General features: G+C 53.7%; 6 protein-coding genes across 6 annotated transcripts in view; 3 read left to right on the top strand and 3 right to left on the bottom strand.

Moving 5' to 3' along the window:
• Positions 1 to 8644: 8644 nt before the first annotated feature.
• On the bottom strand, positions 8645 to 9142 carry MAA_06789 (proteinrelated to secretory pathway protein YSY6; the record flags this gene model as incomplete). Its single annotated transcript, XM_007824787.2, has 3 exons — positions 8645 to 8709; positions 8922 to 9057; positions 9140 to 9142. The coding sequence occupies 3 exons, from the start codon at positions 9140 to 9142 to the stop codon at positions 8645 to 8647; spliced, it is 204 nt and encodes a 67-aa protein (XP_007822978.2).
• Positions 9143 to 9507: 365 nt separating this feature from the next.
• MAA_06788 (uncharacterized protein) lies at positions 9508 to 10123 on the top strand (the record flags this gene model as incomplete). The annotated part of the gene is made up of 3 exons (XM_007824786.1): positions 9508 to 9759; positions 9829 to 9955; positions 10011 to 10123. 3 exons carry the CDS (start codon positions 9508 to 9510, stop codon positions 10121 to 10123), a joined length of 492 nt encoding a protein of 163 aa, XP_007822977.1.
• A 218-nt stretch (positions 10124 to 10341) lies between these two features.
• Positions 10342 to 13026, bottom strand: MAA_06787 (Glycoside hydrolase, family 3; the record flags this gene model as incomplete). The annotated part of the gene is made up of 6 exons (XM_007824785.1): positions 10342 to 11340; positions 11409 to 11811; positions 11871 to 12265; positions 12342 to 12499; positions 12579 to 12893; positions 12951 to 13026. The coding sequence occupies 6 exons, from the start codon at positions 13024 to 13026 to the stop codon at positions 10342 to 10344; spliced, it is 2346 nt and encodes a 781-aa protein (XP_007822976.1).
• A 4261-nt stretch (positions 13027 to 17287) lies between these two features.
• On the top strand, positions 17288 to 20690 carry MAA_06786 (RNA polymerase II mediator complex subunit Nut1; the record flags this gene model as incomplete). Its single annotated transcript, XM_007824784.1, has 6 exons — positions 17288 to 17990; positions 18040 to 18299; positions 18351 to 18413; positions 18469 to 18987; positions 19045 to 19579; positions 19648 to 20690. 6 exons carry the CDS (start codon positions 17288 to 17290, stop codon positions 20688 to 20690), a joined length of 3123 nt encoding a protein of 1040 aa, XP_007822975.1.
• A 1956-nt stretch (positions 20691 to 22646) lies between these two features.
• MAA_11268 (uncharacterized protein) lies at positions 22647 to 24291 on the top strand (the record flags this gene model as incomplete). The annotated part of the gene is made up of 2 exons (XM_011413248.1): positions 22647 to 23333; positions 23398 to 24291. The coding sequence occupies 2 exons, from the start codon at positions 22647 to 22649 to the stop codon at positions 24289 to 24291; spliced, it is 1581 nt and encodes a 526-aa protein (XP_011411550.1).
• A 338-nt stretch (positions 24292 to 24629) lies between these two features.
• The window catches only part of MAA_11267 (amidohydrolase family protein), a gene marked incomplete at both ends in the record, with an annotated part of 1622 nt that continues 549 nt past the window's right edge, over positions 24630 to 25702 (bottom strand). The window contains one exon of the mRNA XM_011413247.1: positions 24630 to 25595. Within this exon, the coding sequence (XP_011411549.1) occupies positions 24630 to 25595 (966 nt within the window). The remainder of the gene's footprint in view (positions 25596 to 25702) is intronic.

Below are 25702 nucleotides of genomic sequence, written 5' to 3'. Positions count from 1 at the left end.
GGCGCGCCCCTGACTGGCCGCAGCTCTGGTTTTTTTTTTTTTTTTTTTGGCAAAACCATGTTCATCGTGAAACGGGTGCTTTGCCGAGCGATCGCAGGGGTCCTGTACTGGACAGGAGGTAAATCCAAGTCCATCTTTTGCGGGTTAGCGATTGGGGATGAAAACACCAATCATTTCGGATTTTTTTTACCTTGAGGTAACATCATTACTTCAGGCATCAGAGTCTCCGAGGGATCGAAAGAGTGGCATAACGAGCGATCCAGCCGAGCAGCATGCCTCAGTCAGTTGCAACAGTCATGAGCAACAAGTGTTCTGGCGTGTCACCCGCCAGACTAAAGTCTTATTCAGGAACGGATTCAGCATGGCTCTTGTTCCAATGAACCAAGAAGCCACTTTGACATCAATTGATGGCCGGTCACGTCATTGGCTTTGCGAACGTTGATACCTGATGCAATCCATGGGTCACTGTTCATGATGCTCGGTCTAGCATCCTTTGAAACGTCTGGACTATTATTTCACCCGGCAGAATCCCTGGCATTATTAGCTTCTATTCTTGGGACGAGAAGCTTTGCCACTTCCAATCATGATGCGTAGAGTACCCTCCACCACATCTGATCGTCGTTATGCTGTGGGCTGAACCCTGGGAAAGGCTGCCCTGTTTCCTGGTTCGTCCAGCACGTGTCAGCTGGGGTGTTGAAATTGCCTGTGCAGGAAGATGCTTCTTGATATGGGTGAATGGAAAACGCTGCTTTTCGCTGCACCAGTGAGACCATGGTGTGCCACGGTGATCACAACCTCTCTTGTTCGATACGCATGTACATAGCTACTGGGCTAGGGGTGACTCGGTAACCCAATGGCTGAGGTGCTCATACATGTGCATATGTACAATCCTTCTTGCACATGCCACTCCCCGGTAGGGTAACATCGCCTAGATTGAACAAGCTGTACTGATAAGTTTCCTGGTTCAGGTTTCCTCGGGTTCGAAACCTCCGTTCCCAGCTAGTGCTAGGAGAATATTGGCTCATTTTAGATTTGCCGGCCGACAAGTTACAACCACATTCTGGGGATCCCACAAGGTCTGAGAGCGAAGCAACGTGAAACAGGGAGCAAAGGCGCTTATATATCGGCTCTATAAAGACTAAGATAGCGGCTGACGGAAGGACCAGAAGTTGAGTTTTGCGCGGCGTGCTACCAAATGGCGCTCTCTACTGAAGGGGCCATTCCGCTGTTTATTCAATCAGGGCAAGGGTGCGACACGTGGTAGACAAAACCCAAGTCTCGCTTCATCACCGGCCAAATTGCTACCCAAGGTATGCTGCATCAGATTTATTTCTCCTAAAAAACACCTACGGTAACTCCCAGACGCACGCCCAACCCCTGGAGGAACAATAGTCTGTTTTCTTCCTTTCCCAGCGAAGGTACAACTCAAAACTCAGCTATATGTTTATACAGCAATACGGAGATGATGTGCATGAGGATGATTGGTTCAGCTGGGTCCTACAGCACTCATTGCGGGATGAGGATGTACAAACAATGTCACCAAAATGTTTCCCCTCACGTCTTCCGTTTCGGCCCTTAAAACAGGTGCAAAAACCCAGCTGCGGGAACACCTTGGGTTGATAGAACCGACGTTGCGAGTTTCTTGGCCGATTTGCGACTTTAGCGCCGGCGAAACGGAGATCGTCCGTGGCGCTTGTACAGTTTACTTGTGACAGTTATCTCGATCCGCAGCGCCTTCTAGAGATAGGTTCATGCATTGCAAACAAAGTACACAGAGCCTCCTGGGGTGGGCGGACGCATTGTGCAAGCCATGGCGGTGTGGCGGACAAGATTGTCCCACTTCAGCCGTTGATGTGCTGCGGGTTGCAAGCTCACGATGAAGGTTTCTACAAAGCCGGCTTCTTCAAATCCCAAATTGCCAAACACAAAATTTGGACAAGATGACCAGCTTCAGCCGCCATCTTTAAAACAAAAAAAGCAACGACCTTTTCTCTAGTTATCACAGAGTGATACTGAATGCGGAAGCAGCCGAGCCGTTGTCTCAATCAAGTATTCCAACGCCTTGTCCATGTAGGTGCTGGGGTCAGTCACAGCGTCGATCCCATCCGCACCTGGCATTGATTGCAGGGGTACCACAAACATTGAACCCTGACAACTCACCAGCACACCAAGCACACCATGGCGGGCAAGCAGGGTAGCAGGGAAGCAGGCAGGCCGACTGCTTCGCAAGCACAACACTCAGCTGCCAACCCACACCAGGACCAATCAAGTGTGGATCATATCGCAACATTCTATTATTCTTGATGCGCAATTAGCTGGCAAAAAGATGAGGTGGACTGGTGCTACTCATGACAAGCCAAAAAAAAAAGAGGGTAGCGCAGTAAGGAATCCGTGCTTCACTGCCTTGTCCGCCGTAAAAGCTCCTAGATGTGAAGGCAGCCATGCTCCGAAAATACCGGCCAGAGTGCTGTACGACAAGGTACCACCACATGAACTGGCATGAAAGCCCTCGTTGTGGCTTGTGGCATCCAGATTCTAATTTAGTCGCCAGGACCCTACAACGTTTGGGGGTCGGAAGTTCGGACTAAACCTTCGGTTGCTCGTCACGTACTTCCGCATCCCTTTTTCAACTGCACCAGCCGACAATATATTATACTTTCCTAGCTGTCTCTTGGTGGAAATGGAGTCAAGTTGCATCTGGGACATGAGTGGGCTCAACTCATGTCAGTGTCAAAGCCGTCAGTGACCTGCATAACCAGGTAGGTAGTCCTCGTCTGTGCATGCAAGCAACCGTTAATAACAGACCAGCTATGTCAACCATGTTTGCAGGGTATACTAGTAATGGCCACAACTCAGTGGTCTGCGTCCCATAACTGCATATATACCGCATGTACTGCAGCTCTGACCTTTGACCTTTGGCGCCACTGGTCCAGTTATATGCAGCACTCAGCCAGCAATGTTCAGCAAGCAATGAAAATTACATAACTTATCATTACTACATGGCAAAGGGGCAGCAGACATTGTAACTGGCTCGCGGTATGGAAGCGTTTTACAAGTTGCGTTGTTTCGGGCGGGCATTCTCCCGACATAATCGTCGACCAGCATACTGCTATTGGCATTACGAATATTTGTTGAGGCCGGGCGAACGGGTTAATCGGCCGTCATTTCAACCAAAATGGTGACAGTTAATCTAAGGAGAAGGGTGCATTCAGTGTGGTGGCTTGAGCACATCCGTACAGAATTGCCGAATGGTTGTGGGCCAAGGGGCACGCATTTCCAGGAATCCCAGTTTTCTACAGAGTATTGCCAGAGTGGCTTTTCTCGATTCCCAGAATCCTGTGTTGTGCCTTGGTGGCTTGCACGGCACTGTACTTGATTGCGACATCCCGTCGGATGCAAAAACATGAAGGAACGAATAATGTCCTCTCCGCTTCCGCTCGCCATACGGTAGAACAGCCCATTCGGACCAAGCCATCTGCATCTTGGAAATGCCAATAGGGGTAACAGTTAGGCTGTTACATGGACCATTTGAGGATAATCCACCCACCTTGGACGTTTCGGTCACCGGGGTAGGAAGAGACATGCAAGCCATCCGGCCAGAGCACATGTTGCATTGATGATCTAGCTCAATAAGGGCGCTCATGTGTTCAGGGCAGTGGAGGAGAGCTGTCGAAGAATGAAAGTCTATTTATCACTTGAACGCTTCTCGTCTCCGGATTGACTCTGGGATATATATGCCCAGGCCCCCAACAGAGATGTTGGCACAAGTGGCGCTTTTAGTCATATGGATGTAGTCAGAACCAAAAGATTCTCGCGGGCGGCACGGCAAACGATTGCTCGGGGCCGGCCGATACACGAGTTGCCTATCATGGATCCATTTCTGTTCTCCAGGGCAGGCCTTGTGCTCCGCAATACGGAGTGCCATTTGTTCCTTCTGTTGGTGCCGCTGCAGGTCAGAGCCACGCCTTTGCAGCTGTGCTGGAGTTGCACCGCCGCACGCTGCTCCGAGAGCTGCCAGAGCTGGCGCGGGACGAGAGCATCATTGCTGAGGTCGAGGCGGATGAAGTGACAAAGCCGGTCTGAGCCTCGAGCCAACACGCGAACGCCTGCTCTCAAGGGAGCATGTCACAATGTGAGGAGGATGCGAGGCCAAGCATATCCACCGCCCCAGGCAAGGCTCAACATAAACTAAGGACGCAAGGACCCTGGAATTTGTGACGCTCAAACGACGTTGCAATTGGACAAGGCCAAGGGCACCCTCGGAATGGACGCTGATTGGATTTGAGAAATGATGGTTAGCGAGGGCTGAGGTTCAGGAACCGCAGATCAGGGTTGTGTGACTGGTGGGACGCGGTCGGCTCCGGGCTTGAGCAGGCATCTTGCACTGAAAGCTAAGAAACCATCCCCTCTTTTTGATGGCATTGCCTGCCTGTGCATGGAGGAGGGAGTGTGGAGGGGACAAAGTCGTCTTGTCAACTCCCACCCTCTGCTCTGCTACATCTGGTTGACCTGGACTCGGGGCATTCCCTCGGCGCGTTCTGAGAGTAGAGGAGAGACACTCGGCCGTCGATTGAATACCGCATGGACCAACATTCCTGTCCTCGGCAGCCAACAGCCGCCTAGATGCTGACATGCCAGTCACCACACCACGCCTCACCGGCCTCCCCGCCGTCAGCCCTACCAGCAAGCACTGTTACGCAGCAGGACGTGGCATGCTGTCAGTGCCCGGCTGACTCACTCGTACACACTGGAGACGATCCGAGGGCTCGGGACACGGAGAGACACCAGGGATCCCATCGCCCTGCTAGGCCAGTGGGAGGTGAGGGAAGTCATCGAGAGCCGCTGTCAGAGGTGGTTTCAACGGCTGCCATCCACCAACCCCAGCGGTTTACACATGGGGGCTGACGCAAAATGCAGTGCGGATTCGGCCTTGGTTGTCGAAAACTTCTAGAGCTACGCCAAATCGCCATGTGGTCGGGGTATTGCGAGTTTGTCCTACGCCATCTGGGGTTGTCATCCGCCACACATGCTACACCAAGCCTCTTGCGAGCTGTTCCAGAAGATGTATGGAAAATATGACCGCATCTAGGAACCGGCCTCCGCTAGTTGTTTTGGCACTACCTATGCCCATGCCCATAAACCGTCATCTCACAACATGCCCCATACCTAGCACCGCCATAATAGCACGACTTGATGGCCTTCTCCGACCACTTTCTGTTGTTTGCTGTGGAGAACATGAAATGGGATCAATGCACGGCCATTGTGGGAGGAGGGAAATTGGCAAGTCGTCTCACTTCTGCCAGTCGTGGGCGTGATGAGCAGGTTTCTGGCTTCCCGGGCGAGAATGTAGAGAGTCGGGCGACTACTAGTCTGCTCCAAGGCTGCTTGGTTCATGACGTCCTTGGGCTCGCGCGTCCGAGATGCATGGCGGTCCTGCCGTCTGACGGCTGCCTTGGATTAAAGTCATGTCAGCCGGCTTGCTTCAACTACATGCGTGGAACGACAAGAGACCCTCGGTGCCGTTGCCATCCCGCCCGGGACTTGCACCCGATAGTACTAGTGATCCTCATGGACGCAAGTATAACGGCCATGTAGGGGCACTGCAGGCCGGTCGTACAGAGGGACAACGGGACCATGTCCTCCGAGTTGGGGCGCCGAAGATGCCACGAGGATATCATGCCGCCCCCACTGTTCTTGTCATTGTGCCGCATCACGGAGTACCGGAGGAGGGCAGCGAGCGGCCTTGGGGGTTGTTCTCATGCCCTGCGTGTCAATCTCAGCCCAGCGTTCGTCCAGCCGGTTACCAGAACCGGATGGCGGTTTCAAACTCGCGTCGCCAAGGGCATAATCTCATTGACAACAACAGCAATGTCGGTTGTAGCGCAGAACCAAAGCAAGGTACCAAAGGCAGTTGAGGCAGATATGCACCGTTTCCATGTGGTCAGGCACGTGGCGCGGTTACGTTGCGTGTTTGACTGCGTCACCGAGCAAGACAGCCCGCCGCATTTGGTGGTCGAGAACTAATGCTTATTCGCTTGTTCCTCGGTCTATATCACGAACTGTGCATTGCTGATGGGGACGGGGCGTGTCTGTTTTTGGCTGCAAGGGGGCTGATTATAACATTGAATCTTTCGTACCGAACGGTCCGCTGGCGAAGTCTGGACAGCATCCCCGGCATGCATACGTGGAACTTGTATCCCAATGTACGAGTACCTCGATTCTTCAACGTGTTTGTACAGAGAGCTGACGGGGCGTAAGACGACGAGGAGAAGCAGAGCGCGAGAGTGCGCACACATACGCACACACACCATCACAAACCGAATACATACATACGTGTAATGGGAACACGGCGCCCCGGGCCTGTTTCATGAGTCATCAGTTCCAACTACCCTTCGAGATGAAATGGAGGACCATCTTCGTTAATCCTAGACCCTGTCCCTTTCCGCTGCCGCTGCCGCTGCATGTCAGTGGGAACGAGAGCATGAGCCAAAAGTGCTGAGCGAATGCAACCCAACCCGCCCTGCCACCACCTTCAATGTTGGCACCACAATCCACACTCGAGTGCCACTTTGGTCCAGGCGCATTTTTCCGCATGGGGAAGAAAAAAAAGTTCACATAGTGCCCAATGTCCTGTCTGCAATGTAACGCTGTCATGTGGTCATTGCCTGGATTCTTTCACGAATGTCTCTTCTCGCGAGTTCGTCTGGTGGGAGGGGGGTGTACGCACTTGCGCACAGGACAGGTCGAAGCAAAAGAGAACAGCTGCCAAGGCCATCTCGTCAATAGTTGACGCCTTGGGAAACGGCGCTGGTGAGCTCGCTCCGGTGGCGGTTTGTTGTGGTTGTCGTCAGTCGGTTGTATCGGGGTCCGTCGGCGGTGTTAACATTTTCCCTTTTTTTTTTCAGCTGCGGCCGACGGGAGCGTAGGGTAACTTGGGTTGCGGGATAGGCCCTTTTTCTTTATTATTTTTCCGGGTTCATGTTGGAGTATGAGGTTGAGGCCGGGCGTGGAGTTTGAGTTGGGTCAGGATGTTGCAGAACGGCTGCTGTTTGCGGAGGCTGCATCTGTTAGTGGGTGGGTTTGGATCTTGGTTCCTGGGAGAAAAGGGAACTGCTAGTGAGACTGCTTGTTTAGGGTTGCACTGTATCGCAGAGGGACGTGCTGTGCCTGTGAGAGTTTGCCCATGCAAGCTTGTACGCCGTGTCTGTTTTTGAGTTTGGAAAAGGGAATGGGCGTGGGCGTGGCAAAGAGTCTGAAGACGCTGGATTCTTTGGAACTTTGCTGTTCATGGTCCTGTCTTGGACTCTTTTGACGTTGGGTGCGTTAGATTTGCTTTTGATAGTCTCTTGTATGGATGTATTTGGCAGACTGGGCATCATCATTTATTGGTGTAGGGTATGGTTACGGCATTGGATACATTCGCTAACAGATGAAAGCTAGTTAGACGCGAAGTTGATCTGCATCTGCCTAGGAGAGGAATGTCCGCTTCATATGCCAGTAGATGTTTGTTCAATTGGACGGGGATATAATGTCAGACAAGTTGCTTCATTGTAGCTCAACTTGCGGCAATACTTTCCACCATCTTTTGCTTTGCGTGATATCTGCCAAGAAGTTGTTACATTACAGTCAAACTCGAGCTAATACTTCCCACTCTGTGATCGTACGACGCGTGACATCTCTCGAGATATAATTTATACAGCCAAGTTTGCACCAATGCCTCGTAGCGCCATACAATAGAACGCGCGGTATCTACATGAACTTGACTTTTCCGATCAACTCCGTGATTGCCTCTGGCTGCCGTTCAGTTCCTCCCCTTTGTGTCCGTTGAGATAGAACATACCGAGGAAATTATACACTGCGCTTGTAATTCGAAGACGATACTTGCCGTGGCTTCCACCCGCACAGGATTGTGAACTGCGCAATCCACCGAGATTGAGCCTCCTCTTACAATCATCTCTTCACATATTGTTAAATCCGTAGAGAGCAAGCCATCTGCACCTGCGTTAAGAAAAAATACCGCCAGATTCGACCGCCATGACTACCGTTGTTTTCGACACCCTGGCTCAAGAATAAACGCCATAGCCAAACTCGTCATGTTTCCGCTCCGTAGAGCCTGACGAGCTACGAATTGATGACAGAAACCTGGACAGTAGCTCATTATAGCAACGGCGACGACATTGCCACGTTCTCGGATAGACAGCACGAATCACCCCCACGGGACGAAGGGCGTCACGCACAGTAGCAACACGTCCGACTCAGATGAGAAATAGTTCCGTCAAATTTTATAGGTGTCGCTCACGAGCACCCGCAGCTAAGTTAAGAAACCACTGTACGCCGTGTACTATACATGCATTTTTTAATAAAAATACGACAAAAAGAATCGTGCGCTTCACCAGCCGTAGCCGGTGACTCGATGGCTTCAAGCGGACGTGTCACTTCCCCTCCAACGGCCCAACTCTGGCCAACCTGTCGCTGGCATTCCTTGCCGCAACATTGAACCTTCAGCCATGGCAGCCAGCGGCTCAACCCCCCTGCCCCCGAGTGGATTCTGCAACGATGGGACGCTGGCAAAACTTTTTTTCCCTTTCTTTCTTTCCTTCTCAGCGGCGCCGTTTCAAAGATCTACTGTGCTATCCGAGTCGGTCTATGCGAACATGCGGGACAGGGCCTCGAATAGCAGGCCGCCGAAGACGACGAAACCGAGGACACCTAGCGCCGTTAGTTGAAATGCCCACTGTCCAAAGCGACATAGCTGCCAAGGGGGGATGTGTCCATCTCAATGTGACAAGACTAACTATCCACGCGGCAGGGCTATGGAAAGGGGATGGCACTCGGCGCAATGCGACGAGACGTGTTCGTTCTGGATGAGGAGCCGTGCGCAACTGGTGGGAAACAAAAGCGGGAGAAAAAGGGAGACTCACCGATCCAGACGGGCGAGATGGGAGACTTGGGCGTCTCCTTGGCGCGCTTCTTGATCTGGTCGTCTGACTTGCCCATGCGAGCCTCCTGCTCCTTGGCGAACTTTGCGTTTCGGCGGCGCTGCTCGAGAGTTTGGGCCTGCAAGGCGGGTGGTCAGTACGTGGCGTGTTGAGAGACAAGGTACACGGGCGTCGAGGGGAATCGGAAGTGTTGGACGCACCATTGTGCCGGAGTATATTATTCGTACGAAAGGGGGTGGATGATGCGGGCGGCGTGGGAGCTTGCAACAGATGAAAGAAAGCGCCGACGACAGAAGACACTTTATGTATTTGTGTTTGTTGGCGGGATGCGCGGGGACGGCTGCGTTTTTCACAAAAGATTGAAGAAGGCGACAAGATGCCAGTGTGCGTGATGGTATTCGGAGAGCGGGTGGGTGTTGATGCGAAATTGTCGACAGAGTTGAACCCGTGTCCTTGTCCGAGGCCGCGTTCCGGCCATGTGTCGTCAAGGAACTCTCGAAAAAGGGTCCCGCCACAAGCCGGACGTGTGGCTTGGGCCGCAGGTGGGGGGTGGGCTTGCGGGGGAACGATGTGGCTCACCCTGGCACCGCCACACACGCTCACCTTTTCAATGCTAGTTAAGAGCTTGCTCCAAGCCAAGCTCGACTTCATGCTGCCGACAAGCACGGGCGTCAACACATCTGCTGCGCCGGCACGAGCGAGGACCATGGCCCTGGAGAGGATATCGCGACCAGTCGCAATGGCTGCGTCGCGGCGATTGCCGCTTGCGGCTCGGCTGAGGGGGAGATGGTACGCGACGGCCAAGGAGCCTGGCCCAACTGTAGGTTGTGCGCAAGCACCCTGCGCCGGATGCAGCTCGAGCTGACACGTTGACACGTTGGCGCTACAGTCCCAGTTCTACAAGACGTTTACGCGACCGATTGCAAAGGTGCTCGTTGTCGCCGTCTTCTCGTACCAGCTCATCTACTGGGGATGGGTGAAGCTCGAAGCGGACGAGCACCGACAAAAGACAGACGGTACGATGGGACATGGCCCTTTGTTGCGGCACCTTTGCTGACGATTTCTTTGCAGCCGAGATTGCCGACCTGGAAGCAAAGGTTGGCACACTGGACAAGGCACTCAAGGACGATGTGGAGGCCAAAGAGGCAGAGACGCCAAAGAAGAAGAAGGGGGGCTGGTGGTGATGCCGTCAACACGCGACTCGGAGCTCGAATATACCCCACTACCGAAGCCGAGACGAACACGTAATGGAAGGAATCAACTTGCAGTCACTGCTGGAAGACGAAGCCGACAACGAGCAGACTGCACGAGGCGGACCCCTATATATCAACGTAGGATGTCGTGTATAATACAAAGTGTACAACACAAACAGCGGTTATACGTGTATATAAAACCCCCAACGCTAGTAACGTCCATTGCTCTTCATAATGAACGGCGCCGCGATCCTGCTCACCGTCTCGGCACGCCCTCTCTCCATCCGTCCAGGCACCACAATCGACGCAGTCGACCGAATATCACGGCTGCTCGCCCCAACAAATACCCCGTACTCTCCGCGCTGCACCACCCACCGCTGCCTGGCGACCTGCCACTCGCTCAGATCCCGCCTGGTCAGGCTAAACTCGACCGTCGCCGACTGCCCCGGCGCCAGTCGCGTCTTTTCAAACCCGCGGAGCTGCTTCGGCGGAGCGCCAGGAATCCCCAAGTACAGCTGGGCGACTTCCTCGCCTGCCACGGAACCAGTATTGGTCACTGTGGTGCTCACCCTAGCGACAACATCCCACAAATCACCAGCATCGCCGGCAGACTCGACAAGTCCCTCGTCCTGCCAGAGCTCGACACCGCCATAGGAAAAAGTGGTGTAGCTCAGCCCGTAGCCAAACTCGTACCGGGGCGTGACGTTGCCCTCGTCAAACGCCCTGTAGTCGAGGTACACGCCCTCGGTAAAGTCGCACTGCGGGCTGGTGGTGTTGCCGGGCCCCCGGCCGCAGGGCTCATACACGGCGTAGTCGGACTCGTTTTTGGCCAGGGTATACGGCAGTTTGCCGGAGAAGTTGGCCTCTCCGTACAGCAGCTTGACGAGGGCCGCGCCGCCATCCTGCCCGGGCAGGTGGGCGATGATGGCGGCCGTCACGTTGGGGTGCTCGATCCACCGGTCCACGAGGCGGATCCCGGCGGTGTGGACGACGACAATCGTGTTGGCGCATTTGGAGGCGACATTGTTCACGAGGGCGTCGCTCGAGTCGTCGTGGAGGCCGTCGCGGTCCCAGCCTTCTGTGGCCATGGCGTTGATGAAGACGAGGCAGGCTTCCGAGGCGCCGTTGACGTCGGGGTTGTCGGATGCCAGGTCCCAGTTCACCCAGGTGTTGTCCTTTTGGGCTCTTTGCTGAATAGCGCTCAGCGGCTAGACAATCTAGTTAGCTTTTTTTCTTCGCCGTCACCGGTTTCCTCCGAGGTGAAAGTTGGACGCACGTCGCTGATATAAGCTGGAGCGTTGGAGCCAGCGCGCCCCCCGGAGATAATCGTGCCTCCCCTGGCCGCCTGGTCGAAGTGGTACTCCTTTCCGAGGACAGCCTGTCCCATCTCCTTGGAGGAGTAGTACCCTAGCTGGAAAAGCACGTCTGTGTTCTTTGTCGCGGGGACGGCGGCGTCGTACCCGTACACGGACACCATCCGCAGAGGCTTCTTGAACGGGAGCGCGTGGTTGTCATTCTTGACGAGCACGTGTCCCGAAATAGCGCCCTCCAAGAGGACAGGCTTCGACCGGGCATCGCGGGCATCAACCGGCTCGTGGGGCTCGGTGAGGTTCTTCATGCCGATCCCTGGCGTCGGGAAGCCCTCGTCCTGCCCGACGAGGTACCACGCCGCGAGAATCCTGCCGCGTGTCAGCCGGCAACGGCAAAGCGAGGCACTCGGCGGTGCGGGGAGACGAACCTTGTAGCCATGTCGGTGACCCTCGCCTCCTTGACTGTGTTGTTGCGCACCGCCTCGGTCAGGTTGTCCCCCCAGGAGCCACCCAGGGGCATGAGCATATCCAAGCCCGCATTTGCGCTGTTCAAATTGTGCTGCGCGTTCCAGTCGAGCATGACGAATCCTTGGTAGCCCAATTCACCCTTGAGAATGCCATTCATGAGTTTGCTGTTCTCGCAGCCGTACGTGTTGTTGATCCTGTTGTAGGAGCACATGACGGACGCGGCGCCGGCTTTGACGCCATCCATAAAAGGCCAGAGGTAGTACTCGTGGAGCGTCTTGTCATCAATATTGGACGAAACTGCCTCCACGCCGAAATAGGGGCGGCGATATGTTTCTTGCTCGTTGGCGATGAAGTGCTAAACAGCAGGGTTAGCCTTGACTCTCAGGGGCAAGAATGTACATTGGTCATGGTGAGAACCGTGACAGAATTACCTTGAGGTTCGCCATGACACCGGCCTCCTGCATGCCCGTGATGGTCTCGGCGCCCAACGCCCCCGAGAGATAGGGATCGACCGAGAAGCCCTCCCAGTTTCTGCCGCCGAGAGGAGTTCTGCCCAGGGGACCGGCGTTGGGACCAAGCGCGATATTCACTGGGCACGATTAGCCTCGCCCGTGTCGTTGAGAGCCGAGCACCCACGTCCCGAGTTGACGGCAGGGGACTGGACCTACCGCCCTTAGCCTTGAACTCCCTCGCCATCCACAGCCCCCTCTCGTAGGTAAGGTTCCTGTCCCAGCTGGCGCCGACGTGAAGGCCCGAGGCCCAGGCGCTCACCATGTCTGTTGCGCGGACGCCGTTGCCCGCGTCCATGAGACACAGGCCATGCCAGTTGAGGCGCGGCACGGATCCGGTGTTGCCGGCACAGGTGTTGCTCGGGTCGGCGAAGCCACGGGTGATGTTGACCTTTTCTTCGAGGCTCATCAGGGCGACGAATGCGCGGGCCTGGACGTAGGCGTCTGCCCATTGGCCGTGGCCCCTTGCTTGTGCTGCGACGAGCTCAGCACATGCTCAGTGTAGCAGAGATATATGTTGTATAAACTCACGGGTTGGATATACAGGAGGCGAGACAGCAAGTGCCGCGGCTCCCATGGGCGCAAGCGCAAGCAAGACTGATTTCATCGTGGAAGTGTACGCCCCTGAGAAGGCGCCCGTAAAGTCTGAAAATAAGGAAATGAAAATAAGGAAATGAAAATGAAAATGAAAATGATGATCAACAAAAAAAATAAAATTAAAAAATTGCAGAATGTCGACAAACTCGCTGACGTTAATATCCACGACCCCCAACGCGGGGAGCAAATGTCATGCCAAGCCACCGGCACTTTGCTGAGTGGACGGGAACTCTAATGACGTTCCAACCGGGGAGACTCGCCCGAGAAAAATGCAACCGAGGAGATGCAAAGGACCTGCAAAACGGTGCAAATCAATCAAGGGAACCCCCACGCATGACGGAAGAATAAAAAAATCATGGTGCACGGATTCCAGGGGCGGTCTAATCGGGTTGAGTTCCGGGCGCCACGGGTGGGCGTTGGGCTGCTGCGCCGGCAGATGGCGTCTGTCATTGGGTTTGTTCTTTGGATATTCACTTGCTGCTGCACGCCGTTGAACGAGCGCCGAGCGGCCTGGTCGTGACTACGGGATTCCCATGCACAGAATTATGGGATTGTGCAACGGGACATTGATGTTCAACTCGATAATGGCAGGTAGTGCTGTTGGATCCAAGCCCGCGAACAGATTGACCCTACAAAACATGGTAGGCAAGCTTGGTCCATGCGCCGGGTTTCAATTGGCTGATGCAGTAGCGGCCACTGTCAGAGCAACCTTGCGTCTGGTACCATTGTAGAGGAATTTGGGATGCATGAAAATAGTACAAGACAAATGCATAATGTCAAAAGTTTTACCGCCTACACTACAAAAAAGCGGACATTTCTCCTTGTAGTGTAAGGGCTTCATTTTGCTTTTTATACATCATCACATATAAGATACGACGGACTAGTATTTACCGTCGATAGATCGGATCGTAATGATGTAGATAGCACGCTAACCGTATTTACCCTCGCCCTGAAAAGTCTATTAAATTGGATACTAAATAGAAGAAGCTTAAGAGACTCGTAAAGCTATTAGCGACTCATGAGCATAAGCTATAAATTCACGTTTTTATGAACCGCGAAGAGAGTGCAGATACACCGTCGACCTTAGGTAGTTGGCATCTTACATTGTGCCAAGGCTGGAGGCGGGCCCTTCCCCCCACACAACATTGAAGGCGCAGGACCGCCTGGTATAGTTGGCTCAGCGAATTATGTATCAACTTAATAGTATAGCTTCAAATATGAACTTAAATATAAAGTATTCATTTCTTTCCATTATTTTTCACGTACATTCCAAGTACGTATTTTCCCCTTCATCTCCAATTCGTTTCTAGCCCCTGTTATAGAGGGTTTACAAGCCCTTGCACAACCTTTAAAGATTACATATGTATGCACAAGTTCACAACCTGCTAATGCACGGTCAGAGGTGGGATAACGCACATGCGGTCAAAGGGTTCTTTTCAGGTGTTAAATACTTGATATCAGTTTTCAAACAACTGTAATAAATTACTGCTAGGTTGCATGCCGTTGCGCATTGATTACCGCAGAGCCTTGCCTACATCATCATCTTCCCAATACTGTGACAGCCAAAGCTGCATGTACAGCACAGAAGTGCGGGCTGCTCGAGAATATTGACCTTGTGAATTCTTGTGGCTCACATCAATGCCTGGTTGCTTGGCGTCACCTGCAATTTCCTACACGTTGACAACAGTTTGCATGAATGAGAAACCCGCCAGTCACAGTAAAACATACTTGCCAAGGTCCTGTTTGTATTGCCAGCCGTCTCAACAAGGAAGCCGACGCCATCTACGCACAGTTACGTGTGGTTTTCCAAGTCGACTGAAAACAGCCAGACGACGCGACTCATTACGTCTGTTTGCCCTCGTGAGTGTCGGCACAGACTTCTGGGTGGTGCCCGACCCGATGCCCGTCAACATGCCACCTTTGGGTCGGCGACAAACCACTGTGTTGATGGCGGTCAAGTTCGTTGACTATGCAATTGGCTTGACGAGCTTGATTTGCCGTGCCGTTTTTAGCTTGGCCTTGTTAGCCATTGGCAAGGCATCAAGATGGCCGAGCGCACCGATGCTTTGTCCGTGCTGATTTGGGCGCCGTCGCTGGCCGCCACAAGACTGAGATCGATTACCTTGAGAGACATGCATGATATTGGCATTATGATATAGAAATGTCCAACGGGTTGGAGACCGTGTCTGTGGCTGGCTGGCTGTTCCTTTTTGGGTGAATGACTGCATACGCCCGACTGCTGTTCTTGGAAATCGTCTGCAGAGTGATGCTGCTGCTTACACCGACTTGGCCCAATGAAGAGCGCAGCCATCTGTAATTCTCACCACATCACGGCAGACGCATTTGGCCTACTGGCCACGACATCTCTTGGCACTATCTTCCGCTGCCATCGTGCCGTGCTCAGCAATCCGTTTTGAATCAAGAGTGGTGGACAAGACGTCCTATTCGCGGTGACGGGTGCAATGTCACCTCGGGATGAGAAGATGACTGCAGGCACTGGAGTCGTATCGCATGCCAATAAGTCTGTAGCTCGGCAGTTGACTCAAGCCCAAGGCGGTCGAGACCGGAGCACCTTGTATATAAATATCATGGCCTTGATCTCTTTTGCCCGTTCTGTCTCCAATATATCTGCCCAAGTCTCAAGTCTACTCAGTCCCCGACAATAACAAAACCGCCAAACAAACATCACACAACAACCATACAAAATTGTAAGTAAAGGATAGTATTTTGCAGCTCTCCCGCCTAACTGGTACTAGGCAAAATGAAGCTGTCCATCAACATGGCCGCCGTGACTGCCCTCCTCGCAGCCGCGTCTGTCACGGCCACATACTGTGTTGCCGAAGGCAGCTCGGACCCCGAGGGGTTGACCAGATCCATCTGTAGGGAGCTTAATGGCTCGGAAACATTCTCTTGTTGGATAGGGATCTGGCGTTACAGCTACTGTTGCGATACGGGCGATAGGGAGACGCAGTTTAGAAACATTTGCACTCGTTGGGGGAGGAATGCTTCTTGCGGATGATCTCTCAAGAGACATAGGGTGGACATTGGCCCTCATTCGAAGAATGTAAATTGCCCGACGTGACGGTTTTCTCTCTTTTAGATGGAATTGTTTGTCGCGAGTCGATGGTTTGACCTGGAAGCCAAGTTGCATCACCGTGAGGAAACGAAACACCGGTGAGAGAGTTGGCAGACCTAGCTTAGCTCGTTTCAAGCCTGATTACAGGCAGTTTACAGTACAGCTCACATGTACATGACGGTGACGTCTAGGTGAAGGTTAGATATGCGTGACAGGAGGCAGGCTGTTTATACGGGTACTTTGCGAACTTTACATTTCTGCAGTTGCGATGTAAGCCATGACACCTACAGCACCCATGCTACCATTTGCCATCCGATTGCACGTTTCGACCAGGCATGGCTGGTTTCTGCGCTGATGTAGGCGGGACCATGCCGAACCAGAAAAAGTGAGGTGGGACATGTTGCAGGTCAACCTGAAGCCGTCGTTTGCCATGGCACCTACAGCTCCTGGCATAAAACATAGAAGCAGCCCGTCCCTGCCTTCTCCATGTCCAATCCTCGGGATAATATCCTGGCGCAGTTTGACCTCATGGTAATTTGAGTTGCCGTTTGGTGTTTAAGCAGGCTTGGGAAAAGCAGCATGCGCCGTGTTTAGCCTAGGTGCCTCGCTCCTCGAATTCACCCGCCATGTAGTCGATTGAATTTCAGCAGGAAAGGCCAGTCCGATAGTGAGAGAGGTCAATGGTATCATCAGCTGTCCGACGCCGCATGAATTGAGGATCAATGTGTTTCCCCCATTCAACGAATATTAAAGAACCTTTTAATATGAATGAGAGCGATATAACCCCCCTCGGCGTCGTGATGCCGGGAGCTTGGATGCAGCTTTGATTTGCACCGTCAGTCAATCACGATCCACGTCGTCGCGCGTAGTTGCCAAGCTTGCTTTCTCACTTGGCCCAATCTTGCCCCACATTGGCTGCTTCGTCTGGCAGGAGCCAGTCAGACCCGCCAGTCTTTCAAATTGCAGTTCGTCACTCTCGGCCTCTTAAGCTTCACATCGACGAGGCTGCAACTTTTTTTTGGCCCTTGTGGCGCGCACCAACTTCGCTGACTCTTCTTTAGCTTCGAGCATCTTTTCCTGCGCTGCCGCGCGCAGCACCGTCCTACTCCATGGCCGCTGGTCTCCTCTGCTCCCATTCAATGCGCGATAATATTTGAATCTGCCCCGTTCATCGACCCCCATCGACAACTTCGCCATGGACCAACTCACTGGCTCCGGTCCCGAGCGCGCGTTGCGTGATTCGATAAAACACTGGACGAATTTTGTCGACAGATGCATATTCAAGCGCCTTGACACGGAGAGATTTGAGGAATTCATCCCCCTTGTCCAAAATCAGCATCCTCTCCCGCCGTTTGTGATCGCCCTTTTATTCCTTCAACCGCAGCCTTACAACGTCATAACCCTCGATCCGCGGATACCTCCATATATACAGATTCTTACAAAACTGGGATACGTTGATGCGCCGTCCATTTTAAGGGTTCTGTACAAGTTTTCGTCGTTGCACACGCAGCTCAAAACATCGCAAAATGAAACCCAGCCCGCGAGTAAGGGCAACAACCCTTACCAGGGCTTAAAAGAGAAGGGAAAGAACCCGCAGCGGTGGAATAGTTCGGCTTGGGTGGAGGAGTTCATGTTCTATCATGTCATTAAGATCATTGTGGAGGGAACCGCCTTTCGAGAATCACGCGTCGTTCTGGAGCTGGTCCAAGTCATTTCCAAATGGATGGAGCTTTTCACCTCAGTATCCAGCGTCTTCGCGACAGATGTCATGGGCGAGTTGCAGAGTTCACAGGCCCGTATCGACATGGAGACTGCACGAGCTGCCTTTGTCCCGCTCCTGTTGCGACTGGTCGAGGTTCCTGCGCTTGTCAAGGCCATCAGTAGCCCACATGCCAAAGGTACGGTTTCCCGATCTCTGGCGTCAGGTTGGCAGGCTAACGTCTTTAGCTATTCGAAAAAGCCTCGCAAACAGCATGGCTGGCTTTATTCAGACACTGCAGCCGGCCCCGGGCTTTGTCGAACGGCTAGAGATCTTCCGCACGGAAACTTTGGCCAGACTAGATCCGATTGATAAGAAGGACCAAGCAGCCACTAATGCCGCTATGGACGAGCTTTTGGGGACGACTGTTGGTTTAGACAGTTTTGTCATTCCGGACCTGCTAATCTCCAACACCAGATCAGCGGTATATGTCTTTTTGAATGCATCAGTATGTTGCCAGATAGACCGAGGCATGGCAATCACCGCTGACACAGTCTAGCTTGTAGGACGTCCTTTGATCGACGACAATGTATTGATATCATATTTACAAAACCGATATCAGGTAGGTCTACACCTCCCCATCCTGAGATGGCTGCCTGGCTGATCGACTTTGAAAGGGTGCAACACAGTCGAGCGCCATTGAATTGATAGTGGCATCGTTTGATATCCTCGCCAATGCCGTATTCCGCAACGAAGGGCCCAAAGACGCACATTTGTTGAAATCTTTTCTCGTCAACAAAGTACCCCTTCTCCTATGCCTCCTTTTTCTCCGGGAACCAACATTTGACACCAATGCTTCCGAGTTTTGCATTACCGAGGCTCTGAGCCAAGTAGATACCAGCGTATTTCCCACCGCCTCGCTTATGTTTGACGAATCTAGAAGTAATAATCCGTATACTGAAAGTGTGCGCGAGGAATTCTGCACAGCCTGTGCTCTTCACGGCCTCGTACAAAGGGAACACGTCGAACGAATTTTGGGCGAGCTATCCATGTCATATGAGCCTTCACTAGAAAAGTACTCCAAGGAAAAGCTTGTTCAGGATTGTTTGGCCGACGCCGAAAAGGTCCAGGGATTAATACGAGAACTTGAGAAGATGGACGGCAACGTTGGCGCGGTCTGCCAAGCATTGGTAGAGGTATGACATCTGCCAGCCGTGCCCTGCAAGAAGCTTCGCTGCTAACTTGGCCAACAGGTGATGCGTCAACTCTGTAACAATAAAGAAACCATGTCGTTGAAGCTTTTGTGCAGCCAACTGGCGCAGAAGCCTCAAATCCTCGACATTCTGTTGCTCTTTGAGAAGCTGCCCTCTATCCTGGACCCATTATGTCAACTCCTGGATAACTGGCGATACGAGGAGGATCAAGGCGAATACCAGCCCATTTACGAAGAATTCGGCTCCATTCTCCTCCTTGTGCTAGCCTTTGCATATCGGTATAACTTGACTGCAGCTGATATCGGCATCACGTCACCCGACTCTTGTATTGCCAAAATCCTTGGCAGAGCACACATTAGCCGTGACGGAGATGAGCTGACTGAGCAAGAAAAGGGTCATCTGAGCGGCTGGATTCATGGTCTCTTTGCTGACTCCGGGGGCTTGGGCGATGATCTAATGTCTTCGTGTCCGCCACAGGACTTTTATCTGCTCGTAGCGTCTCTGTTTCAGAATATTGTCGTGGCGTACACATATGGCTATCTCAGTGACGAAACTCTGAAAGGAGGTATAGAATGTAAGTTGTTTTTTGTTCCTGTTGTTTTGCCAGTGTGAAGTGTTACACCGACTAACTAACTTCCTCAGACTTGGTAGATACGTTTTTGCTGCCTTCACTTGTACCGGCACTGCGTTTCCTCGCAGACTACCTGTGGGTAGAGCAGAAAGAGCAAAAGGCAATTATCAAAATCTTGCAACTCATCCTGCTACCCAGCTCTATTTCCGGGGAGGCAAGCACCATGTTATCATCAGTTCGAAATCTAGTAGCAAAACCACTGGAGCACTCGCTGCGGACATATCAGCGCCAGGACCCCAAGAACCAGGATATCCAGCCACTGTTGAGAGCTCTTAAGGACAGCCTGCCGCTGTCACGGCGAACCGGTGGCGCAGATCACAATGAACTCCAATCGTGGACCAACAGCTCCAGCGCGGGACTTGCAGGCGCCTTGAGACACACAGTACAGGGTCTCGTGCAATGGAGCATGCATCCGAGTGTTAATAGCATGCCCACATCTTACACACACAGACAGTTAATCGCTGCGCAAAAAATCATGGGAGCCAAGCGGACGCTCCGACTTCTTCTGGAGGAAGTCCGCACGCAATCCGAGACGGGCAGCGCCAACATTGTGTACGACGCCGTAGCGGCAATTGTTTGCGCTCCCAACGTCACCAATGAGCCTCCGCCAAACAACCAAATGATGGACGCATCGGGCAATGTTCCGCCCGCCGTTCAACGGCCCCTGACGCTCCGTGAAGTCCTGCGCCTCGAAGCCGAAGGGTGTAACAAGCTACAAAAGGCGGACCCTGTGCTGGCCGACATTGTGGTCCGCCTCTATCGCCGCGTTGAAGCACACATGGTGATGCCCCAGAACCAGGCTATTCTCGAGGCACCGGGTATCCAGCTCGATCTTGGCTCTGGGGCAGGTGGTCTCGGGGATGTTGATGCCATGGCGGCTGTTGGTGTTGGCGCAGACGGCATGACGGTTGACGGGCTGGACATGGGTATTGGCGGCCCGGGAAGCGCAGGCGGATTGGATGCCACTAGCGACGGCGATTTGTTTGGCGGCCTGGACACGAATGGTATGGATATGTTTGGCTGGGGAGACAGCATGGACTTGAGTGGGAATTGAAGCGTGAGGGTATCATTATTGGGGGGAACATGTAACAGTATATGGGCTGTAGGGATATCCTCAAAGCTATGTCTCTAGACGTGTATTAAAACCAACATGCCTATTCTGGGACTTGGAGTTTCATAAAGGTCCGTCTGCGGTTTCTTTTTCCCGAGTAGGATGTGTGCATACCTAATTGTCGGACTTGTATGATTCGAAAGGGTTTACCTCGCGTCTCTGTGGCATCTGTCCGCCCGGGTTGGTGTTGGGATCACTCGTTATGGAGAATATGACGCCCCTGCAGACCCTTGCTTCTCGTCGTGACAGGAATTCGAGGGCCGAGTGTATTAGTGATCTATCCTACCTGCTCTATCCTTTTGTGTTGGAAAGTGTTTGGGTGCTTGTGGATGTGCTGCCGCCCGTCGCCAGCGCAGCAGCCTCACGTACGCACGTGCGGTGGTCTGATTTCTGCCCAAGCATGCTGAAAAGGAGGTGGTTTTGTTCATGTTCCTTGTAGTTTGGTTGTAGAAGACAATAGCTAAGCTCGAATGCTGGTACTTAGACTGTTAACTCGTATTTGTTGAACGTCAGGCGCAAGCTTGTGACATGTACGTTGGGAGCCTGCGAGTCATGGAGGAAAGGTGCTTCTGACGACGCGGGTGCGCCTCCGTGATCCTCATTGGAAGCCTTCGTGAGGCGGCGCGAGTGAAAGCAAGAATTGCTGCTACTCCGTTTGCTCTATCCGTATTCACAGCCTCTGATACCGATCCCCCGCCACCCGTGAAGCTATTGACGAGTCCTTGTTGGAGTAGTGAACGTGTCGAGATCCTGCCTCGACGGGTATAAATTGGCACGGCTTGCCCATGTCCATTGAACGCACCGCTATTTTCCGCATAAATCTTTCCCCCTCGATTTCATCGAATCTCTAAACACATCGATTCATTACTTCACAACGATCCCTCGGCCAGCTGCTGGCTCGAGCCTGGTCACTGTTCCCAGAACACCACGGCTCAGTGGAAGATCTCCTGCAAGAGGAGGGGCTCAATTTCCATTTTCACCACACCGACAGGGAGTCTGGCCATATCAAAGGGTATGATACCAATGTCATGGGCCGCTTCGCCTGTCCCAACGCAAACTGCACCCAGCAAGGCTGGTCCAGCAAGATGATCGCCGTCTGGATTCGTCTGTACTCTGGCTCGCGATACAATGCGAGGGTTTACAATCAGCGGTGCAAGTCCTGCAACTCGCTTAGCCGGCCAACTTTAGATGACTCGTACGCGGAACGAATTGCGTACCGTCTGAAGAAGTGGTCCAACATTGAGGTTGAGCCGCCTCACTACTCTGGCGGGAGTGGAAAACCGCACGAGAGGGATCTGTGTGAGGGGTGCAAGAATGGCCATTGTGCAGACGGAGAGCTGGAGGAGAGGATGAGATCGTTTTGCTTTTAGTTTTGACTGGTTGTTTTTCTCTGGGGATATGTAAGATCGTGGGCATGAATAGGGGTTGTTTCATGTCCTGGACTTGTGGCTAGGATTGGTCAATTGGCAATTGGTGCCTTTGTCGGTTGGGACCCCAACACAGCTCTGTTTTTTTTTACTTTTGCATTCTCACCCGATTTGGGGCAATACGTCAAAAGAGAGACGAGAATAGAACCACCGCATTTACTCCTATTTTCTTCTAGAGATGAATGAATTGCGTTTTTAATCTTGCAATTTCTGCACCCCCAACCATCGCGCGTCGCATAACCATCGCACCCATGTGACATTACCACTGCTATCAGCGTTTGACCACACGTCGCCATCGAACACCCAGGCTGCAATGGGGACATTTATCCGGGTTTTGGGATGGGCGACTCTAGTTTCCATCGCGATTTCGGTGAATACTGATACATCCGACTTTGACTGGAATGCCGTCGAGCCGTCGTGGCATCTTCACTATTCACCATGCTACGACGGGTTCTAATGTGCTCGCCTTCTCATGCCATTGGATTGGCTTGATGCCGAACCGTCAAACGAAACGGTAGCTCTGTCCATGATCAAACTACCAGCTGCCGTGGACTGCAGCGATGCCTCCTTTGGCGGCACTGTCATCACAAACCCCGGAGGTCCGGGCAGTTCTGGCGTTCGTCACGTCCTTAAAAACGGCCGCTACATGCAAACCATGATGGATGGCGAGAAGCACTTTGAGATCATGTCCTTTGACCCAAGGGGCGTGGCACATAGCAAACCAGCCGCAGATTGCTACGCCAGCGAGCCCGCGCGAACAGCCGCCGCCTGGCAGAGTCGAAGCTTCACCAATTTCGACGCGTCTGCCGAGAATCTCAAGTACCAAAAGGCATTCGCGGCTGCGCGAGGCCTTCAATGTGCAAAGCCCGGCCCCCACGGCTACGCCATTCAAGAGTACATGGCTACGGCGTCGGTTGCTCGCGACATGGTCCGCATCATCGACGAGATTGAAAGCCTACATCAGAAAGCACTGGCACAAAAGCTCCAACACGAAGCTCAAAAGCCCGTGACTAGCAAGCCTGCCAATGTGGCGAGACTGCAATACTACGGGACTTCGTATGGCACCTTTCTCGGAAACACCTTCATGTCCATGTTTCCCGGGCGCGTGAAGCGCATGGTTCTCGATGGGGTGATAGTTCCAGAGGACTGGGTTGCGGCGGTAGGTATTTCACCACAAACTATACTGAGTTGGAACAAGACCGTCTAACTGTCAAGCACGTCAGGACTGGTACAGTTCCATTCTTGATAGCGAGAAAGCGCTCAAATACTTCTACCGCTCGTGCTTTGAAGCCACGGCCAAGTGTCCCTTGACCAAGTCATCCGACCATTCTTGGCATTCAATACGGGACAGAGTGCGTACATTGCTTGGCGAGTTGGACGCCAGCCCGAGACCGGCTCTGACACAAGGGGGCACAGAAACCATCATCACAGCCGGCATGGTTCGCTCGTCCCTCTTCAAAGCGCTGTACCAACCCATCGACAAGTTTGAACCGCTGGCCGAGTCACTGGCGAGTGCATTACAAGGCAACTACACTTTACTTGTTCAAAACACGGGCCTCGGCCACCCGGCAGATGGGTGTACCCCCAAGAAGCCAGGTGAATACAACTGGCTTGGTCTCTCGTCCTCGGCGATAGTATGCGGTGATGCTCAAGACGTGACGCATCACGACGAGCACTACTGGCAGGGCTACTTTGAAAAGCTGGGAGACCGGTCTCCGGAATTCGGACACAATGTTGCCAAAATACCCTTCACGTGCTCCGGATGGAAGAGCAGGCCGAAATACAGATTCACCGGGCCATTTTCGTCCCCGGAATCAGACCCCAGCAACAAACAGGAACGACCCTCTGCGCCGGCTCTGTTATTATCGAGCTGGGTCGACCCTATCACGCCGCTCCAGAACGCACACAGGGTGTCAAAGAGCCACCCGGGGTCGAGGGTCTTGTCACAAAGGTCCGTGGGGCATTGCGCCTTGTATTCGGCGCCGAGCAAATGTACCAACAGGGTGGTGCGGACGTACATGACCACTGGTGCACTTCCGGATGAAGGCGCGCAGTGCGAGCCGGATTGTGTGCCCTGGGAGCAGTGTGATGACGAGAGAACGTCGCTGCCGCGGTGAACGGGAGTGCGTACACTGGGAAGCAAAGGTAAAGAAACCAAACAATGTATTTGTATACAGCCGTGCCCATGCTCTAGGGATACGTTTCTTCGGAGAGGCTGTAGACTCGCTCTTATTATCCGCGGATACAGAGACTTGTACTTGCAGAGTAAACCTGCAGCCGCTGAGACTGGAGCTTCTCCATTCATTCACACGCGTTCTCTCTTTGAAGTCGTGGCGGAAACCCAACAGCCTTTTACACCTACCTAGCTCCTCGGGCCATTTGTGAAATCGCCCGAATCAACTAGACACTGCTACAACAACAACTTCGTAGCCCCGTGACAGAATACCAGAATCTCTCACGGCGTAACAATATTAAAGTTCCTGTCCCCCGGATCCAGCAGCCCCCCGAGCCTCGCCAGCATCGAGACATCCCCGTCAATCTCGATCCCGGCCGCCCTCAAAGCATCCGGACCCCGTCCCAAACCCACCAGCGCACAAAGCTGCCTCCGCGTCGCCGAGAGCGTCACGTCCGGGCTCGTCTCCGGCCTCGCCGCCGAATACACCAAGACCCCGTTGGACAGCCACAGCCTGTACCGCTCGCCGGCGTCCACCAGCACCACGTCAATCGCCAGCCTCTGCCCCCACGCCCTCGGCCCGTCGACCCTGACGGCCAGCGAGTCAAACACCATCTCGGGCGTGAGCTGGCCGACCACATCCCCGGAAGCAGTCGACGTGGGGGCGCCAAACTTGCCGCCGCGCAGCTCCGCCGCCCCCGACATGTAAAAGTTCCGCCACGGCCCGTTCTCGCTCCCGTAGCCCAGCTGCTCGTACGTATCTGCCAGCAGGCCCCTCGCCTCGGCGTGCTCGGGCTCCGCAAACACGACGTGGTTGAGAATCTCGGCCGCCCAGCGGAAGTCGCCCTCACCAAGGGCCTCCCTCGCGCGGTCGACGACCTGGCCCGCGCCCCCCGCGAGCTTCAAGTACCGCCGGGCGCGGTCGACAGGCGGATGCTCCAACAGATGGGACGGGTTGCCGTCGAACCAGCCCATGTAGCGCTGGTAGATGGCCTTGACGTTGTGGCTCAGGGAGCCGTAGTACCCGCGGGCGGCCCAGGCGCCCTCGAGCGCCGGCGGCAGCGCCATGGCCTCGGCGATCTCGGGCCCCGTGAGCCCCCTGTTGAGCAGGCGGAGCGTCTGGTCGTGCAGGTAGCCGTACAGGTCGCGCTGCGAGGCGAGGAAGTCGACGGCGCTGCGTTGCCCCCAGGTCGGCCAGTGGTGCGAGGCAAACACCACGTCGGCCCGGCCGCCAAACAGGTCAATCGTCTCGGTGAGAAGGCGGCTCCAGCGGTGGGCGTCGCGGACCACGGCGCCGCGCGGCGTCAGGATGTTGTGCAGGGTGTGCGTCGCGTCCTCGGCGGCGCAGAGCGCCC

This window comes from Metarhizium robertsii (assembly GCF_000187425.2).
Source record: "Metarhizium robertsii ARSEF 23 chromosome Unknown MAA_Scf_5, whole genome shotgun sequence".
Taxonomy (NCBI): domain Eukaryota; kingdom Fungi; phylum Ascomycota; class Sordariomycetes; order Hypocreales; family Clavicipitaceae; genus Metarhizium; species Metarhizium robertsii.
This window is presented reverse-complemented; position numbering and strand designations above follow the sequence as displayed.